The 19,449-nt window shown below is 37.1% G+C and overlaps 1 protein-coding gene across 1 annotated transcript in view; it reads right to left on the bottom strand.

The window, feature by feature from the left end:
• The window catches only part of LOC131146063 (T-complex protein 1 subunit alpha), a 36,285-nt gene extending 23,349 nt beyond the window's left edge, over window positions 1-12,936 (bottom strand). Inside the window, exons 1-2 of the mRNA XM_058095344.1 lie at window positions 12,634-12,936; window positions 1,233-1,297 (exon numbers count right to left, since the gene is read on the bottom strand). Of these exons, the coding sequence (XP_057951327.1) occupies window positions 1,233-1,297; window positions 12,634-12,706 (138 nt within the window). The 5' untranslated portion in view covers window positions 12,707-12,936. The remainder of the gene's footprint in view (window positions 1-1,232; window positions 1,298-12,633) is intronic.
• Window positions 12,937-19,449: the final 6,513 nt, after the last annotated feature.

Genomic DNA, 19,449 nt, shown 5'->3' with positions numbered 1-19,449 from the left:
TATTTAATAAATCACTAAATAAACAGAACATAATATTTACGAAGATTTTTGGTACAAATCACAATTTAGATATTGCAATTATTGATATTTACACTCAAAGAACATATTAAGATTTACAAAATACAAGAAAAAGAAAATGTAAATGCATCTATTAGATTTTTTATACATAATGCCACATAAATATTAAAATTTAATATTTCACATAATTCTAATTAGAGCATTTCAGCCAAATCATATCCTATATTTTTAATATTTATCGTATCCTTGTATCTACATGGTGTCATAATAATATCTCACGTGTATGTTTGTATTTTTTACATTATTAATCAAAATATAAATTTTTATAAGTAATTTTGAATATTAACACTCTAATAATTGAAAATTATGACAATACATTGTTAATTTGTTTTAAAAATGTATCTAAACTTTATCAAGAATTATAAAAAAAATTTACATAAGACTATTCATATAAAATGCGTGCAACGCACCTGACACCTTTACTAGGTTATAAAAATGAATCATGGGCAACAGTTTTAACGAGGTGACAAGGCTTAAATAAACAATCCAGAAACACTAGAAAATGAAAAAAAAAAAAAATATGAAGAAAGTTCAATATTGTGCTGGAATCCAGCCAGGGGCTCCAAAAAGTACATCTATTAATGTAATCAGTGAAACGAATTTGACATGGGCTCACAACATGCGGTATTGTGCTGCCAACAGGACCTAGGATTCCACATATTCTAAATCCTCAAAGTATATAAGTGACCAAGTGAAAAATAAATACAAATTAAAGAAGCGGGCCCTTCATGCATCAGCATAACTTGATATTGGGTGGCCCACCAGCCCACCCCTTGAAATGAGAACTAAAAGGAATAATATAATGGGGACTAACGAGATGAGCTAAAAGTCCAGCATCACTGTAAGAAAATGAGATAATTCAAGTTCCAGCATTTCCCATAAGATTGCTTTTCCTTCTTAAACAGATATAATAAGTGATGAATATTATGTAAACCATTCCAAAATTTACCCAATTATCAAATAGAATAAAACTCATAATTTGGAAACACTTTACTTTGCATATTGGATGGAAAATATGCAGCAATTCCAATTTCATATTATAAATATCAGATCCCATGAAAATATTATAATACATAATAGGAACATCATTAACAAATAAAATTTTAATAAGATTAACTGCAATCTCACATTGGTCAAGAAGCACCATTCATTACCTTATCAAGTCCAACTGGACCAAGCGACGACTTCACAATGTTGGCAACTGCTTGACATGCCACAACTATCCACATCCATATCCAAATAACAACATGCACAACATAAACCATTCTTTGTCAGATTGTGAAATGATTCTTGAGCTAAATACAAGGGGGAAAGAAATTTTAAATAAATAAAAAAAAACTAAATCTCTATTTGCTTCAGAGAAAATGGATGAAAAGAAAAAAAAACCACAAATTCTCTGCTTCAACCATAGACAAGAACCTTTGGTCAACTTACCCTATTGCAAATAGGAGAAAAATGCTAGCAAGTATCACTAGCATCACTCGCTAGCAGACAGTGCCATGCTTGCCTGTGACTAGTGTAAGGTTATTTTTCAAAGATAGTTTTTCCCTAGGCTAAAAATGAGAGTATGACTCCTCAGTCATATTGATGTTTCCTAGTGCCAGGGTGAGAATAGCATAGAAAGCTCTTTAGGGGAGGGTGAGTGTTCATCAACTTGCAAAACTCACTAGCTATTGTTGACATAGGTGTTAATAATGAATAACGTTACTAATATTTACTGCTTAAGTGTCATTGCTTTCATAAGTTGCTTATTGCTTCCGCTTATTTTTGCTTGAATAATAATGAAAGTGTTCTATTGGTGAATTGTGGTAAAAGCTAGGCTAGCTAGTTAAGCAAGAGGGCTTTAGCTAGCGCCACACGGTCCTTTCACAAAGATATGAAATATTCGGTCTGTGACACATGGTATCACAGCTCGGTTTGGTGCTACGTGAATTCATTTGCCTTCTTTGTGGGATTGATAAAACTCTGGTAAATGACCATGCCGACCAATGCCCAGAGAATTAATGTGCTGCAAGCACAAGATGAGACGGAAACCAACAATGTGACTGTAGAGACGGCCAACTAAAGGAACGCGTTGATGAATTGGAGGGATCACAAAAGCATCAACAAAGTTCGATGGTGGAAATGTCAGAGGACTTTCACCACACTATGGAGACCTTGCAAGCTCAGATAGCTTATCTGACTACAAAGATGACTGTTATGGTTCTGGCTATGAGAAACTCTTAACACTCTGGGGTTTAGCAATACCAAGGTACCAAAACCCATGACGTATGGGGGTGTCTGTGATGCCAAGGAGTTGGAGAAGTTCTTGTTTGATATGGAGCAGTACTTTCGCGCTTTGAGGACTGACACAGAACAGGTGAAAGTGGATACTGCGACTATGTACTTGGATGGTGATGCCAAATTATGGTGGCGTACTAAGTACACTGAAATTGAGAATGGACGTTGTGTAGTGGATTGCTGGACAGACTTGAAGAGAGAGCTCAAGGCCCAATTCTTTCCTACGAATGTTGAGTACAATGCTAAGAGGAAGCTAAGAGACCTCAAGCATACTGGGTCAATCAAGGAATACATGAAACAATTTTCTGCTTTTATGTTTTCTATTTTCTTAAGGGGTTGAAATCGTGGGCAAGAACATAACTTCATAGGCAAAGAGTTCGACTTGTCTACTACACAAGCTATCGTGGAACGCTTGACTGACTACGCTAGTGATAATACCGCTTCATCCAAAGAGAGTGGTGTAGGTGGCAACAGTGGAAAGTATTTAAAGAAGGGCAAACCCAAAAGTGGGGGAGCCAATTATAATGCATCAACTTCAAAAGAAGCTTTATCGTCTTGAGGGTTCAACACACCCACTGAAAAGGGTAAAATTTTATGCTACTTATGTCGAGGCCCTCACAGAGTTGCCGAGTACCCTCATAAGTCATCACTTAATGCCTTACAAGCTTCCATCACGTAGGGGGCATTGGAGAGTGATGAGGAAGAGGAGGATACCCTAAGGTTGGGCACGATGCGGCTAGCGAACGCATTGGAAAAGCAGGCGAAAGCACCAAAAGTTACACAAGCAAAAGGATTGATGTTTGTGGACTCAAATCAATGGGAAGAGTACTCGTCCTATGGTGGATACCAAGGCTACCCATAATTTTGTTTCACAGGCTGAAGCAGGGGGACTCAACCTATCCTTGAAGAAGGATTCTGGACGCATGAAAGCGATGAATTTTGTAGCCCAGCCTACTCTAGGAGTAGCCAAGCAAGTGACTATAAAGCTTGGGTAGTGGGCAGGTCATGCAAATTTCCCAACAGTGTCGTTGGATGAATCTAAGTCATTTTGGGAATGGAATTCTTAAGGGAGACTAAGGCAGTGCCAATGCTTTTGCTAGTTCCCTGTGTCTGATGGGAGATCACCCTTGCTTGATGCAAGTCGTTGCAAAGAAAGGAGACGATGAGAAGTTCCTTTCAGTCATACAACTCAAGAGAGGATTAAGAAGGGGTGAGCAGACATATCTAGCTATGGTGGTAGTAGAGGAAGAAGTAGGCCAAGAGCTGGTGCCTACGACCATCCAAGTTGTGTTGGATGAGTATAAGGAGATGCCAAATAAGTTGCCTCACAACTTGCCTCCACGACGAGGTGTGGAGCATGAGATTGAGTTGTTGCCAGGAGTGAAACCACTTGCCAAGGCGCCATATCGGATGGCGCCTCTAGAGGTACCAGAGTTGAGAAAACAACTTGATGATTTGTTAGAAGTGGGATATATTCGCCCTTCCAAAGCACTGTTTGGGGCACCGGTTTTGTTTCTGAGGAAACATGATGGGAGCATGCGGATGTGTGGGAACTACCGTGCACTCAACAAGGTGACAGTGCGCAACGAGTATCCTATTTTGTTGATTGCTGATCTATTTGATCCGCTAAGTCATGCCAAGTACTTCACTAAACTCGAATTGGGGTCGGGCTACTATTAGGTGAGAATCGATCATAAGGATGAGCCAAAGACAACTTGTATGACACAGTATAGGGCATATGAGTTCTTGGTGATGCCATTCGGGTTGACGAATGCACCTGCGACATTTTGTACCTTGATGAACCAGGTATTTCGTGAGTACCTTGACAAGTTTATCATGGCGTACCTAGATGATATTGATGTCCGCAGTTCCACTCTGGAGGAACATAAAGAGCATCTATGGAAGGTGTTCGAAAGGTTGAAGGAGAACAGTCTGTATGTGAAGAAAGAGAAGTGCTCTTTCGCTTAGCGGAGCATCAAATTCCTTGGTCATGTGATTGGGCTAGGTCATATCAAGATGGGTAAAGAGAAGATGAGAGCGATTCAAGAATAGAAAATCCCAACGACAATGAAAGAGCTGCGTTCCTTTCTTGGTCTTACAAACTATTATAGGAAGTTCGTAGAGGGATACTCGAGGAGAACTGCTCCTTTGACAGAACTACTGAAGAAGGGTCAAGGGTGGAATTGGACAGAGAAGTGTCGAGAGCCTTTGATGACTTGAAGGATACTATGATGAGAGATCCAGTACTTGCTCTTCCGGACATCATGAAACCCTTCGAGGTGCAAACAGATGCATCGGACTATGCCCTTGGAGGAGTCTTGTTACAAGAGGGACATCCTATTGCATATGAGAGACGTAAGCTTAGTGAAGCGGAACGGAAGTACACAGCCCAGGAGAAGGAGAAGCTAGCGATGATACATTTGTCTCCGTGTGTGGCGACATTACTTACTTGGGTCAAGGTATGTGGTGAAAACGGATAACTCGGGGGTTAGCCACTTCTTCACACAGTTGAAGTTGACACCCAAACAGGGCCGGTGGCAAGAATTCTTGGCAGAATTTGATTTCTCATTTGAGCACAAGGCGGAGCCCCTGAACCAAATTGCTGATGCACTGAGTAGGAAGGCCAAGCTGGTGGCCTTATAGATGGTAACACACTTGACAATGAGTATCGTTACCACGACGATGCAGAAGCGCATCAAGGATAATTTAGCCAAAGATCCTGTTAGGCAGAACCTCATGAAGTTGACAAAAGAGGGGAAAGTACTTCAGTTCTAGATGGAAGACGGATTGCTAATGACCCATAGTAGCTGGCTCTTTGTACCACGAGCTAGAGATCTGAGGAAGACACTACTGAGAGAGTGTCATGATACCATGTGAGCCAGACATCCAGGATGGCAACGCACTTTGGCATTACTGAAGCAGAGGTATTATTGGCCGCACATGCATGATGATGTGGTTGATTATACCCGGACTTGTCTCACCTGTCAACGAGACAAGGTGGAGCGAAAGAAGATTGTAGGGCTGCTGGAGCCTCTACCAATACCATCCAGATCGTGGGCAAGTATCTCACTGGACTCCATCACCAGCCTGGCCAGAGTGGGAGATACAGGGTCTATACTTGTGGTTATAAACAGGTTGTCAAACTACAGTACGTTTATAATCGCACCGAAGTACTGTTTAGCAAAGACGGCACAACTATTCTTCAAGAATATTGTTAGTATTAGGGTGTTCCCCAAGATATTGTCAATGATCGAGACTCAAAATTCACCGGCAACTTCTGCACAGAACTTTTCAGAATTCTTTATTCGCAACTTGACATCTCTTTGAGCTACCATCCACAAACAAATGGAGAGATTCAAAGGACTACTAGAAGAGTACTTGCACCACTTCGTCAACGCCAACCAAAAGAATTGGGTGCAACTACTAGATATGGCTTGGTTCTATTTCAATGCCCAAAAGAGCTCAACAACCAATAAGAGTCCTTTTAAGCTTGTTACAGGCCTACAGCCGCTGTTACCTCATACAGTGGACGAGTCGTACAGAGGAAAGAGTCTCAGAGCGTACATCTTCACCAAAGAAAGAATATAAAATGCAAAGATTGCCCAAGCCAAACTGGATAAAGCTTCTAAGTTGACGAAGAAGTGAGCAGATCAAAGGAGAAGACTACAGCACTTCAGCGTAGGTGACTTGGTGCTTGTTAAGCTCAATCCTGAACAGATCCGGCCACTACGAGGACGAGATAGGAGACTACTTCGTAAATAGAAAGGACCAGTCCCCATCTTAGCCAAAGTCAAGAAGGCTTCTTACAGAATTGGCCCTTCGGCTTGGATGAAAGTGCATCCTATGTTTCACGTCAACTGCCTCAAATCATTCAATGCCGACACCAAAGATCCAAGTTGAAGCCAGTCAACCAGAGCATAATTGAAGACAGTGCAACCAGACAAATCAAAAGTTGAAAACATCCTTGCAAACAGACAATTCCCATCCTCAAAGAATAAGAGGCAAGAGTTCTTACTAAAGTGGAAAGGCCTTGGGGGCGAAAAAATCAACTGGATTTCTACAAAAGATATGCAATCGTTCATGGAGAAAGTTGAAGTGTACTTAACGTCAAAGTCTATGAGGACTTCGAGCGCATAAGTGGGGGAAGCGTCACAAGCCGAAATTGTTCAGGGCATTATGCTTGCCAGTGTCTACTTGTCTTGTGCGTTTGGGATGAGTTTCCATTATGTAAATACAAGTGTAGGGTTATTTTTCAAAGATAGTTTTTCCCTAAGCTAAAAAGGGTAGTATGACTCCTCAGTCATATTGATGTTTCCTAGTGTCAAAGTGAGAATAGCATAGAAAGCTCTTTAGGGGAGGGTGAGTGTTCATCAACTTGTAAAACTCGCTAGCTATTGTCAACATGTTTAGCCTACTTGCCTCATTCGCTCGACACACATTGTTGACAAAGGTATTAATAATGAATTACGTTACTTCAATAAATACTGCTTAAGTGTCCTTGCTTTCATAAGTTACTTATTGTTTCCGCTTACATTTGCTTGAATGACAATGAAAGTGTTCTATTGGTGAATTGTGGTAAACGTTAGGTTGGCTAGTTAAATAAGAGGGCTTTAGCTAGCGTCGCACGGTCCTTTCACAAAGGTGTGAAATATTCACCAGTGACACCATGGCACACCCTTTTTTCAAATAATAAAACAACTTCACTAAAAAAGGAAATAATTACAAGAAGAAGAGAATAAGATGCCCTCCAATAGAAGTAAAAAAATAAAATAAAATTACAGCAGCACTGCCTTCCAATCCCTTTGAACACCAAACTCACAATCCCCCAAAACACCCAAAGAATGTGCCCAAAAAAAAGCCAAAAAAAAAAAAAAGTAACTCTCCCATAAAGTAAAGGCAGAGAAGCCTTCTGATCTTTGAAGATCCTTGAATTCTTTTCAAGACAAAAAACTGAAAAAACAGCAAACCAGAATGAAAATCTGGAAATCATTTACTCTTCCTACAGGTGTAACAAAACCAAACAAAACTGATGAAACTGACTGAACCACATCAAACCGAAGCAAAACTGATTAGTTTTTTACTTTTTTATGTTGGTTGGTTCAATTCGGTTCAGAAAATTAGTGAACCAAATGCTTTGGTTTAGTTTTCGGTTTTGTGTATTATGAAACCAAAAATAACTTACCAATTTTGAAATTTATAAACATAATCAATAGAATTTTTCTTTTCTTTTTTTAACATCTCCCTAAAATCAAGGGATTTTTTACAAGGCATATCGAATTGCATTTCCAATAAGACTCCATTTGGCAAATTTTCTTATTAAATTAGTATAATTTAACAAGGTCCGCTTTAATTTTTAATTAGAATAATCAAGACTCACTACGAGGCCAAATCGACCAACACAAACCAAAACAAACCGAGAAATAACCAAACAAAATATTTTTGGTTTGGTTTGGTTTGATTTTAGACCATAATTTGGTTTGGCTCGGTTCACAAATTTTAGGAACCAAATAAGTTCATTTAAGTGTGGAATTTTACATAAAATCGAAACCGACCGAAACGAACGGATTACACCCTAAATCTTCCTAAAACCCCAAATTCACCAACTAAAAAAGCATACAAATTAGCTATTCAATCCTCACCATATCAGGAGAACAAAGAGTTCCACAAACACCTTGCCACCTTACAGTGAAGATTGAACAAAAACATGAATATTAATCTCGTTTGCCCCATGGACTAGCATGCAAATATCTGTACTGAGAACTTTATGAGGTCTCCTTTTATGTAGCAAGTCATTCATATTAATCCTATTAAGAAAAAGAGTCTAGATGAAAGCCTTGAAAGGGAGCCTAGGCGCAACGATAAAGTTGTCATTGTGTGACTTGGTCATGGTAAGGTAAGGTTGCATTCTATAAAACAATCGTGACCTGCCCCTTCCTGGGAGGCAGGAGCTTTGTGCAATGAGCTACCTTTTTTTTTTTCATCCAAATGAAAGCCTAGATCTTGAAAGGAACTTTTACTTCCGAACCAGCTTTGTACAAACAAAAAGAGTTGAGACGTGAAGATCTTAAAGATGATTAAGAAAAGACTTTGAAGAGAAAGACCCAAAGAATCCCCAATCCATAGATAGCCTTACATCCCCCTTTAAAGTAGGGTAAAAAAATCCAGCACACCAAATAAAAAGATACGAGGAAAGAAAAGGCAAGCTACCTAGGAAACATACTTACAGGGGCTCCCAGGGGTAACATTGCAAATCCCCTAAATCTCACCCATTTTAGTGCACTCCATACCCTTAATATCCTAATGCCATAAGAAGCTAGACTCTCGGGAACCTAGGGCAACCCTAGGTCACAAGGCTCCTCGCTTGCGAAACTTATCGTTAATCTAAGGCCCGCCCTCAAAAAAAAAAGTTGTCGGGCACCTAGAGGGTGCCCTTCTCTTTAGGGGCAAGAATTACTTTTGTTCAAACTTGTCTTCCTAGCACCCGCTTTATTTTCTGACTGCTTTTAAGATGCTGACAGGGATTGCTAGTAAACTTCAGAAAATAATGAGAGACTTTTTGTGGTCTGGCGTGGGGAGTCATAAGGATCACTTAGATGGGATGATGTTTGTAGGCCTAAAAAGAAGGATTAGGTCTAGGTAAGTTGGCATCTAAAAATGGCGCTCTTTTAGCTAAATGGTATGGTGCTTCCCTCTAGAAGAATCTTCCCTTTGGCATAGAGTTTAAAAGAAAAAAAAAAGGGCAGCCCGGTGCACAAAGCTCCCGCATATGCGGGGTTCGAAGAAGGAGCGAACCACAATGGGTCTATAGTACACAGCCTTACCTATTTTCACGCCTCGAACCTATGACCTCGAGGTCATACGGCAACAACCTTACTATTGCGCCTAAGCTCCCCTTCCCCTTTGGCATAGAGTTACAAGATGAAACTGAGTGGGATATCAACATTATTTAAGATGTTTTTTATCAACATTATTTAAGATGTTTTTTGGGGAGTCCATGGAGGTCCATTTCTTAAATTTATGCTTTATTGCTCACACTAAACTTGTGGTGGGGAGGGGGTCACGTATCTGCTTTTGGAAAGACCCTTGGCTAGCCAATGTAGTTTTGTCCACTTCTTTCCCTCCTCTCTTTCAATTAAGTGTTGAGCAAAATAGATTCATATCTTTTTTGGTTGGGGATTTGAGTAGTCCTTTGGTTTCCTAGAATCTCCATTTTGGAGATCTCTTAAAGATACAGAGATGGAGTCTTTGTTATCTTTATTGAGCAGAAGTAATCTTTCATCAAGGAGGGATGTTCATCCTTGGTCCTTGGATCAATCAAGAGTGTATTCTTGCAAATGTTTTTTCGAACCCTTGATCCACTCTAATTCTTCATTTCCGCGCTTTCCTATTATATGGAAGGCCAAGACTCCCTCAAAAATTAAGTCTTTCACTAGGTTGGTTGTGCCTAATAAAATAAATACTAAAAACTTGCAGCAAGTCAAAAGACTTTTGACGGCTCTTTCTCCAGATGTTTGTGATCTCTATCTCAAGAACTCTAAGACAGTTTCTCATCTCCTTATACACTGATTTTGCTTGGAGGATTTGGAATAAGTTATTTGGTTGTGGTAGAGTCGAGTATGCCCTGCATAGATGGAAGGCTTAATAGCCATATCTTTTACAGGTTTTGGTAAAAGGAAGGATAGGACAGCCTTATGAAGATGAGACTTATTAGCAGTTTTATGGGGGATATTCTCAGGAAAAAAATTAATTTGGGAGCTGGGCTGGGATAAAATCCAGTATTAGCATCACTGTTGTGCATTGAATCTGGGCTTTTCAGAGGAAATAGCTTCCAGGAGATTCAAAGAGATTGGAGGAACATGCTGACTTGTTAATTTTTCTTCTCTTTCTGTAGGTTTTACTTGTTTTCTCTGGTTTCTTCCAGATTTTCTTTGGAAGATGTCTTACTCTCCCTCTTGCAAATTCTTCTCTCATTAATAAAATTTTCTTTTGCTATAAAAAAATAAAATAAAATAATTCATCCAAGGGGGTGCCAACTCAGATTCGAAAAAGAAGAAACTATGGGAAAAAAAAGGAACAAAAGGGAAATTATGAAATCAATGGTAGCTTGGCTACCCACAAAAATGCTGCCCATTGATCCAAAAGTACAACACTTTTTTTAAATAGCAAAAGTTAAGAATAAATAAAAGTACAAATGATGGAGGATAAGACTCTATGGGGAACCTCCATAACCATTTTCCAAGTAAAGAGATGTTCTTAGAAATCATATCGCCAAGCCCCAATGCCCCATCAAATTTAGGCCTCCTAACCAATTCCCAACTAACAAGATAATCCTTCTTATCTTCCCCAAAACCAAATCATGAGAAATCTCTCATAATTCTATCCAAGGCCTCGGCTACTAGTAAGAATTCTAAAAAGGGATCAAAAAATATATTGAAATATTGGAAAGCGTAGCACTAACAAGTTTTTTTGTAAACCCCCACCCCCCCCCCCCCCCCCCAACAAACGACAGGTAAGCCCTCTTCCAACATTCTAATCTCCACCATACACCCTAATCCCCAAAAGCATTCCCCCTAAAGGAAGACCAAGATACTATCAATGCCAAACTAAGGAGTTGCAGCCAGCTAGAGACCTAAAGCTCTCTAACTCCCTATTACTCAAATTAATACATGCTCAACCACTCTAGGACAAATTTATCTTTACCCTTGAAGTCCTCTAAAAAATTCTCAACAAAGTACAAACCCTATGAACCTTCTTGACATTGTTCTCCAAGAAAAAATAGTATCATTTGCAAACTGAACATGAGCCACCTTCCCTCCCTTCCAACCAAAAGACCCTTAATCACAACAGAATTCTAACCACGAAGAACCAATCTCCTCAAACCATCCACCATCAAAGTGAACAAGAAAGGTGATATGAATTCTCGTCTTAAACACTAAGAATCTCTAAAGCTAAGAAACCCTCTAATACAAGAACACCATAGAGTTCCAAAATCCTTCTTACACACCACTCTGTAAAAAAAAGCCTCAATTAAACATTTGTATGCCTTCTCAAAATCCAATTTAAAAAATACAACCCCTCTTCCTCTTCCTCCTCACATCCTCAACTACCTCATTAGCCACCAAAATTGCATTTTTTATAATAAATTAATTTAAAAAAAAAAAAAACTAGCTTAAATAGAAAGAAGCAAAGGTACAACGAAATTGCATCTAAAATTTGTCTATCTTTAACAAAATAAAATTGAGCAATCGACAATGTATTCCCCAATATCTGCACTAGCAATCAAGCCTTACATCTTCCATGAGGTTGAAGATAAAAATTACACAGATATTGGAATTTGACTACGGAAGACCCAAGAAGACTAGACCTCATTCATTTGCACTTTGCACTTTGCACTTAATAACCTCCAAATAGAGGCTAGACTCTCAATAGTCTAAAATTCAATGAACTGGTTTATTTGGTAAATCTCTTAATTGATATTGAATAAATTCTAACCAATCAATAGAACTTCCAATTGCTCATTTGTTAAAAAAGTCAAATGAGAGGCTCTATTGGACATTTTTGCCCCTAAAACTGCAAATCTCACAGTACCCCACATCTTTCATAATAAAACTTTCCTCGTCTCCCAAATCCTATTTTACACATAACAAACATTTAGAGGGTAGCAATCAAATGATTAAAATAATTCAACTTAGAGACTCATCCAGTTATATTCAAAACCCAATTCATAGATTTAGAACAGCATTCATTATTCGCTACATAACACTTATAACCTTTATCAAACGTCCCTTACAGAACAACATTCAGTATTCAACAATTAATACTTAATTTTATCAAAACACCCTCTGAGACTTTACCCAACTAAACCAAATACAGCCATTTGCGACTATTAAAATAATTCATTTGTTATATACCAACACAAAATAAAGCATAACACTCGTGTTTTCATTATTTTTTTTCCCGCATTTTCTGAGCAGCCAAACAAGCAGCCAACAACAAGGGTACAGGGCCTGCTCGGTTGGTTAGAAAACACAATAAAACTAATAACTTAGACACCCAAATCTTAGTTTCCACCATTTGACACTCAAAGAAAAAGCCTCATCAACTGAACCTAACGCAACTCTTTCCTAAGCTGCAGTACGTCTACCATTCACTTCAGAAACCTATGCAACACCTAAACATAAGATTCAAAATCATCCTTTTGCCTCCATCATTTTCATTTCTCTTCCAACATCTTCTCCGACAGCAGACAGAGGGTGAGTGAGCAAAAAAGCATACCATTTTGAGTGCGAACGTCCTGGCCGGACTGGCGATCCCCGAGGATGTCCGGTGTTTGTCCTGCAAACGCCATTTCTAGTGCTCCGAAGTGAGGGAAAGGGCAAAAGCCTAGATCGAGCGGATAGGCAGAAAGAAAGGGCGGCTTCGAAACTGAGAATGGCGAGCGCGGAATGGGGTTTTTGTGTACTCCTTTTTGACGGGACAGAGGACAGAAGATGAGGGCAGTTCTGAACCGGACCCGGTTACCCGGCTTGAATGTAACCGGGTTACATTCAATGATGCCCTACGATGCCCTCAACCCATATGTTACTAGATTTTCTATCCATTATTTAAAATATACTCTATGTATTTTGTTTTGATCATAAGTAAAATAGTATGAAATCTGGTAAGAGCTATAAATATTGAATGAATGAGAAACCAAAATTTATTATTTTTGTTTCAATTTGATATAAATATAAAATTGAATGTTAATTTTCATTTGATAAAAATGTATCCTTTTTTCTTTTTGGAGGTTGAGAACATGAAATGGGCTTAATAAGGGCAGAAGGGGGAGAAAGGTTTTTAAAGGCAAATAAACCATGTTGTAATATGTAATTAAAGGTAAAAAGGAAAAAAAGGTTAAACGCAAATTGTACCATGCTGTCAACATATTAATTAATGTCAAGACAGGGAAAAAAATATTTTAGAAGGTATTATATGTATAAAGGGACGAGAAAAAAAATTCAACCACATCATGTATAGGAAGTTAGCAGTTCCTGAGAGTTGAAGACATAATTGGAAAAAAAAAAAATTAACTTTCGTTTAACATACTGATAAAAGGTAGACATAAGGGGGTATGAGTTTCCATAAATTCAAACTTGAGAGGAGGTTTGTGGATTTTAAAAACCTCATGGTAGGTCTTTGTCTTTTTGGCAAACTTGAGCGATGAGTATTTCTTGTCTTTATAAAAAATAGTAAATTACACACATGTTGTCACGACACTTAGGAGTGCATATAGATTTTCTTTTCAAAACTTAGGGATGATTTGAAAACATTTATAAAAAAAAAAATCTAAAAAGAATTTATTTAAATGTAGTTTGAAATTATTTATTATAAATATATTTTAGATAAGCATTTTTTAGAATATGTTTGTTAAGGAAATACTTATTTTCTTTAAAAAATTAATATCTAAAAAAGTGTTTTTTAATAAATACTTATCCAAGTATAAATCAATTATTATCTATTGACACAAGGACTTGATTTAAATATTTTTCATAATAAGTATTTCATTTTTAAAGCATTTCAAATGGGAGCTTAATATGTTCTTTTTGCTTTTAAAAAATTTAACATAGAAAACTTGCTATTTGAATGGGGATATTGCTTTGTTGATTTTGTCCTCTGGGCATATTGTTTTTAAATAATAACAATGACAATAATAATAATAATAATAATAATAATAATAATAATCATCTATTTTATTATAAGCCCCTTTGTCTTGTTCGAGTTTGGTAAAAAAATTATCTTTATCTTCAAAAGGATCTCTCAATTACACGACAAAATAGCTTGCCTTTTGAGTTTAAAAAATATTGAAAATTGTGTTTATAATATTCTTAAATATGCAATTTAATTTGTTCCATCCCGATTAATGATTTATTGTTTGACTTGAAAATATTTTTTCTTTAGCAATCTAAATTGTCAAACTCATTGTCCATGCCACTTTATGGAAGCCAAACATAAAATCTTAATCCTTATTGTCATTAATTTTTTAGTTCTCAATGGTGAGGTGGTTCTTTCTAAGCAAGAGCAGGGCTTGTCTCTTAATACTTTTCAAACTATACAACATAGAATCATGGGTAGTAGCTATATGAATCATTATGTGCTCCTGTTTGATAATGATTTGGATATATCTTATAAAGTTAAAGACTCTTTATGCTCATCTTTACTACCAAAAAATAAGACAGTGTTTGGCGTTGAATTTGTTTTTATGTGAACCAAGGAAATCTTTAAGGTTATCACTCGTATCTATTAAGGGATGAGCTAAGCTAAAATTGAATCGTGAGAATTTTGGCTAAACCTAATCTAGTGGCAAATTAGGTATATGCTACAAAACATGACTTGCTTGGGGCTTATCTGATCTAATGAACTCAATGATGATTTTACCCCAAATAATTGCACTACTCCCAAGCCTAAGGTGTTGGTGCCTTTGGTGGAAGACTAATTAAAGGTAGTCTTAGTGTTGCTTAGTAATCGTCTTATCGAGTTTATCTCCTCAACTCGGTATTAATTGTTATTCCTTTTTATTTTGAACTTGAGTTATTCACACTTATATAAGCTACTTTGCTTTAGACAATTTTAAAGTGGTCAATTGACTTATTGGTTGATTTGCCAGGCAAATGTTGCTTGTAGATCAATTTGGCTTCATCGACCTCCAAGAGCTCTTAAAGGAGTAAATCTTAGCTTAAGTCAACTTAATTTGACCTATTACTTACTAAAATCATTGTGAGTTATGGTGTATTCCCAAAAGGGAGATGAATTGGATATTTTAAAAATCTAGTTTACTTTTTGCCCTATTTTTAAAAACACAACCAAACTAATTCAAGCATAGGATATCTCAAGCAATCAATATTTCTCAAACAATCTCAAGTGCAACGAATATTTAAAGCATTCACAACAATCACAATACATTAAATGTAAATATACAAGTGCGGGAAAATAAATAGTGCAGGGAGAGAGAATGCAAACACGGAGATTTTTACGAGGTTCGGCCATTCCCGCCTATGTCCTTGCCTCAAGACAACCCGTTTGAGGATTCCACTATTCACTCCTTAAACAAGGCAGAACCACCTTATACACACTCCTTCACTCGGGTGGAGCCCCCTGTTACACCACTCCTTCTAGGTAGAGCAACCTCTCCAAGCGATACCCCACACCTGGCATAGTTCTATACCCAAACCGCAAAATATAAATGAGAATATAAAATTTTTGTGTACAATGAAATGTTTTTCGAACAAGCTAATTTGTACAATGAAAAATCTAATGCACTCTCACAAGATTTGATTTAAGCTCAATAGAGTTTAAGACCACCAAATGATTTCTCCAAAAATGATTTTCAAAAATTGAGTGTAGGAAAAGTTAGGGTTTTGCTCTCAAAAATAATTTTTGTAATGAAGAGTGTAGACACCCCAATTTTAACTAGTCATTTTTGAAAAGACACTGCGTAATAAGAAGTTGACTTTATATCCCAGGAATGGGCAGATCCGATTGAGTCTTGGTTTATTTCAAAATTGAGTCATTTTATTCAAGTCCCGAGTCTTCAAAAATGAGTTCCGACTATTTCAAAATTGAGTCCCAGTTATATTTTAATTGAGTCCTTTTCAAAAATAAGTTCTTTTATTTTTAAAAGGAGTCCAAATATTTTTAAATGGAGTCCTGAGTATTTTAGATTGAGTCTTGGCATTTTTAAATTGAGTCTTGAAATTTTTAAAATAAGTCCCGTTACTTTTGAGTGAGTCCCAAGTTATCTTTAAATTGAGTCCTTTTATTTTTTTTTTAGAGTGAGTCTTTTAAAGTGGGTCTTTTAATTTTAGAATTGAGCTTGTTAATTTTAAAATTCAAAATTGAGGCATTTTAATTAAGTATTTTACCTTTTAAAATTGAGTCCCTCATTCTCGAGCTCCTTTTATTTTTGAGTCGTTTTTATTAAATTGAGTTTGGGTCCATTTATTTTCAGGAACTTAAGGTCATATTTTGTTACCGAGCTGTTCTTGTGTAAAACTGGGCAACATTGATTATATGGGGTTTTCAATCAAAATTGGAATGAGCTAGCATGTGAAGGTTGTGCATGGCCCAATGCAAAAGTTAAAAGCTCGAACATGCATAATGCGGTAATACATTTTATTAAAGAGGCACGGGCCCACATTAAAGTGTACAAAGGAATGCTAAATATAGGGAAATGTCGTACATACAGAGATATTGAAATACAAGGAGAAATTATACAGGCAAAGGAAATACAAGGAAATAGAAAATCAATTCAAAATCTTCAAAGGTCGGGTGCAGCATATTCTCGGGGGTCGTGTTCACCAAATTAGAAATAAAAATAAAAAAAATCAGAGTTGTTAAATGAAAATTCAAAAAAACATGTGCACAATAGAGAGATTACAAATTGTTGAAATATTCCCTCCTCTCTCTTGCTACTCCAATCTCCATTTATTGGAGAATTAACCAAATTGCGGAAATAGGGGGAACGGATTTCTGTTGGAAGAAAAGCAATCAAGTGCTAATTGGACCTTGCCTATACTCCTTATAAACAGGGAGTCTCGCATAGAAGGAGGGAGCATTTTGCAATTAACAGGGGGGAGAATTGTGTAATTAAGGGGGAAGAATTGAGCAATTGACCAAACAATTGGGCAATTGAGAGAAGGAAATACATTTAAGAGACTAAGAGGAAGGGCGCATATCAAGAGCAAGAAGGAAGACACTAGAAGACAAAAGTTCCATAAGAAGTTTGCCAAAGCCACGTCAACCTTGTAGGGCTCCCAAGACTTGGAGCCAACCCCTCGAGAGGCACACCCACTGGTGCCAGACCACTCTATCTAAAGAAGGAAGTCCTCACTGCCTACGTCTAGAACACGAAAGCCCCCTAGAAGGACATCCTAGACAGACACCTATAGACTCACCCACAAGAAAATAAGATCGGAGGAGGAGAAGACTAAAGGTAAACTATGGGCTATTCCTTCCTATTTTTACAATCCATATATCGAACTTTGTTTGAGATTTGGAATGCAAGGACTCTAACCCGAAGTTGGGTTTAGTCCTAAACCTAGATTCCTACCGAACCTGAACCGAGACTTAAACCTGACCCCTTTGAACCAAACACCACCAAACCGATTGAATCCCGAACCAACCCCAGCACAAAAGATGAACCAGGCCCTGAGTCAACTCCTTGAACCTAAACCGAGACCTGGACCAGACTCCTTCGAACCAAACCTGAGCCCATTTTTGAATAAAGCGCAAAGCCCATTTTTTAAAATAACTTGAGCCCATCAACTATTTTAAAACCCAAAGCCCATTTTTTAAAGTAACCCGAGCCCACCAACTATTTTAAACCCAAAGGCCATTCTTTTTAAAAGAAGAAAGCCCACTAGATGATGTCACGTGGACGTCACTCATTGTAGGCCTTAAATGAGGATATATTATATATATTTACCAGTCACGTGTCCTCACCCGGAGACGACATGTGGCCCAGACCAATTGACCCGGTGCGGTTCTATACGAACCAGTTGACCCACTAAACCAATTTTAAATCGGTATTTTCTTATTTATTTTCTTATCATTTTACTTATTTAAAAATCTGGGGAAAATATGGAAAAATCATATAAAATCAAGAAAAATTAGAGAAAAAAATTTGAAAAATATTTTTGAAGTCATAAAATTGTTTTTACCCACTCTTTCTTCAAAAAATAGAAAATAGTTCCCAAAGTTCTCCCAGAAAAATTCAGAAAATATTATTTAACATCTAGAAAAATTCTATAAATTTTTGAAATAAAGTTGATGGTTATTTTTCGTTAAAATATTTTCTTGATTTTTTAGTCCCTATGATTTCAAAAAAGGGCACGGGTTTCTTAAGCCTCATGCATCCTAGTTCTGAGGGATGTTTTATTATACTTTATACTATGTGAATATTTATGTGCTCTATTTATTTGCATGTACATTAATATTTTGTAAATTCACAAAAGGAGTAAAATAAAAAGGCTATTAGATTTAATTTGGGATAATTATCAATTAATTAGATACCGTTCGTAGAACAAATGTGTAGGGGGTGCTATTACCTTTCTCTCACATAACCAAACTACTGATCCCAATCATGGTAACGCAGACTAATTCTACTCTTAATTGGGTGGTAATCATATGTTCTAACCACACTCTAAAAGGTTAGTGGAGACTCCAACACTCATTTTTTTTTTTAAATTCTAAATCATTTTTTTTAATTTGCCCTCCTCGGGGCACCTTTGGGCCTGGGACGTCGCGAAAAAGAGATTAAATGAGCTCTTGAATCTTACAATAGAAATGCTCAAAGATTCACCAGCTACAAATGGTTTTTCCAAAAATATTTTAAAAGAAAGGAGTAGGAGAAACTATGAATGTTTCAAAAATATTTTTGCAATGAAGAGTATGTGAGAGTAAATGCTTCAAAGATTTGAGAAAATGAGAGAATAAATGCCCAATAAATGCAAGAATATGATATGAGATTAGCAAACGATGTTTAAAAGGTATTGGGCTTGATAAATATAGGCAAAAACCCCAAGTAGTCGTTTTATGACCTTTTGAGTATTATAAAAATCATTTACTTTGAAAACTAGCCGTTGACGTCGATTATGTGATACAAATCGTCGACGAGTGACCTACAGTCATCAAAGAAAAACCCCCTTTCGTCAACAAGTCACCTGGGCTGAAAACTTGTCAAGGCTATTGGAAAAATTCATTGACGATTCAAAACCATTTGTCGACAAGTCATACTCATTCGTCGACGATTGACCTAGGTAGAAACTCAATAAGGCAGTTAACTTACATTAGTTGATGAATGCCCCACATTAGTCGATGATTCCCCTATTTTTTTAGCCTAATAAACCTTCTAATGAGTTTAACTTTTTAGTAAAATGTTTTCCATGAAAATTTTGATTACCTAGGGTCAATCTAAGGTCATTATTGAGCTTTCCATCAAATCATGTAAGACATGCATTTACAATTGAAAATAAAATAATACAATTGAAAAATTATGTGTCTTCATCCTTTTACTCTTCAATCTTCCATGAAATGGGCAAAGTGATATATGCTTTA

Source organism: Malania oleifera, chromosome 13, assembly GCF_029873635.1.
Source record: "Malania oleifera isolate guangnan ecotype guangnan chromosome 13, ASM2987363v1, whole genome shotgun sequence".
Taxonomy (NCBI): Eukaryota; Viridiplantae; Streptophyta; class Magnoliopsida; order Santalales; family Ximeniaceae; genus Malania; species Malania oleifera.
Note: the sequence above shows the minus strand (reverse complement) of the source record. Positions and strands in the feature narration are given on the sequence as shown.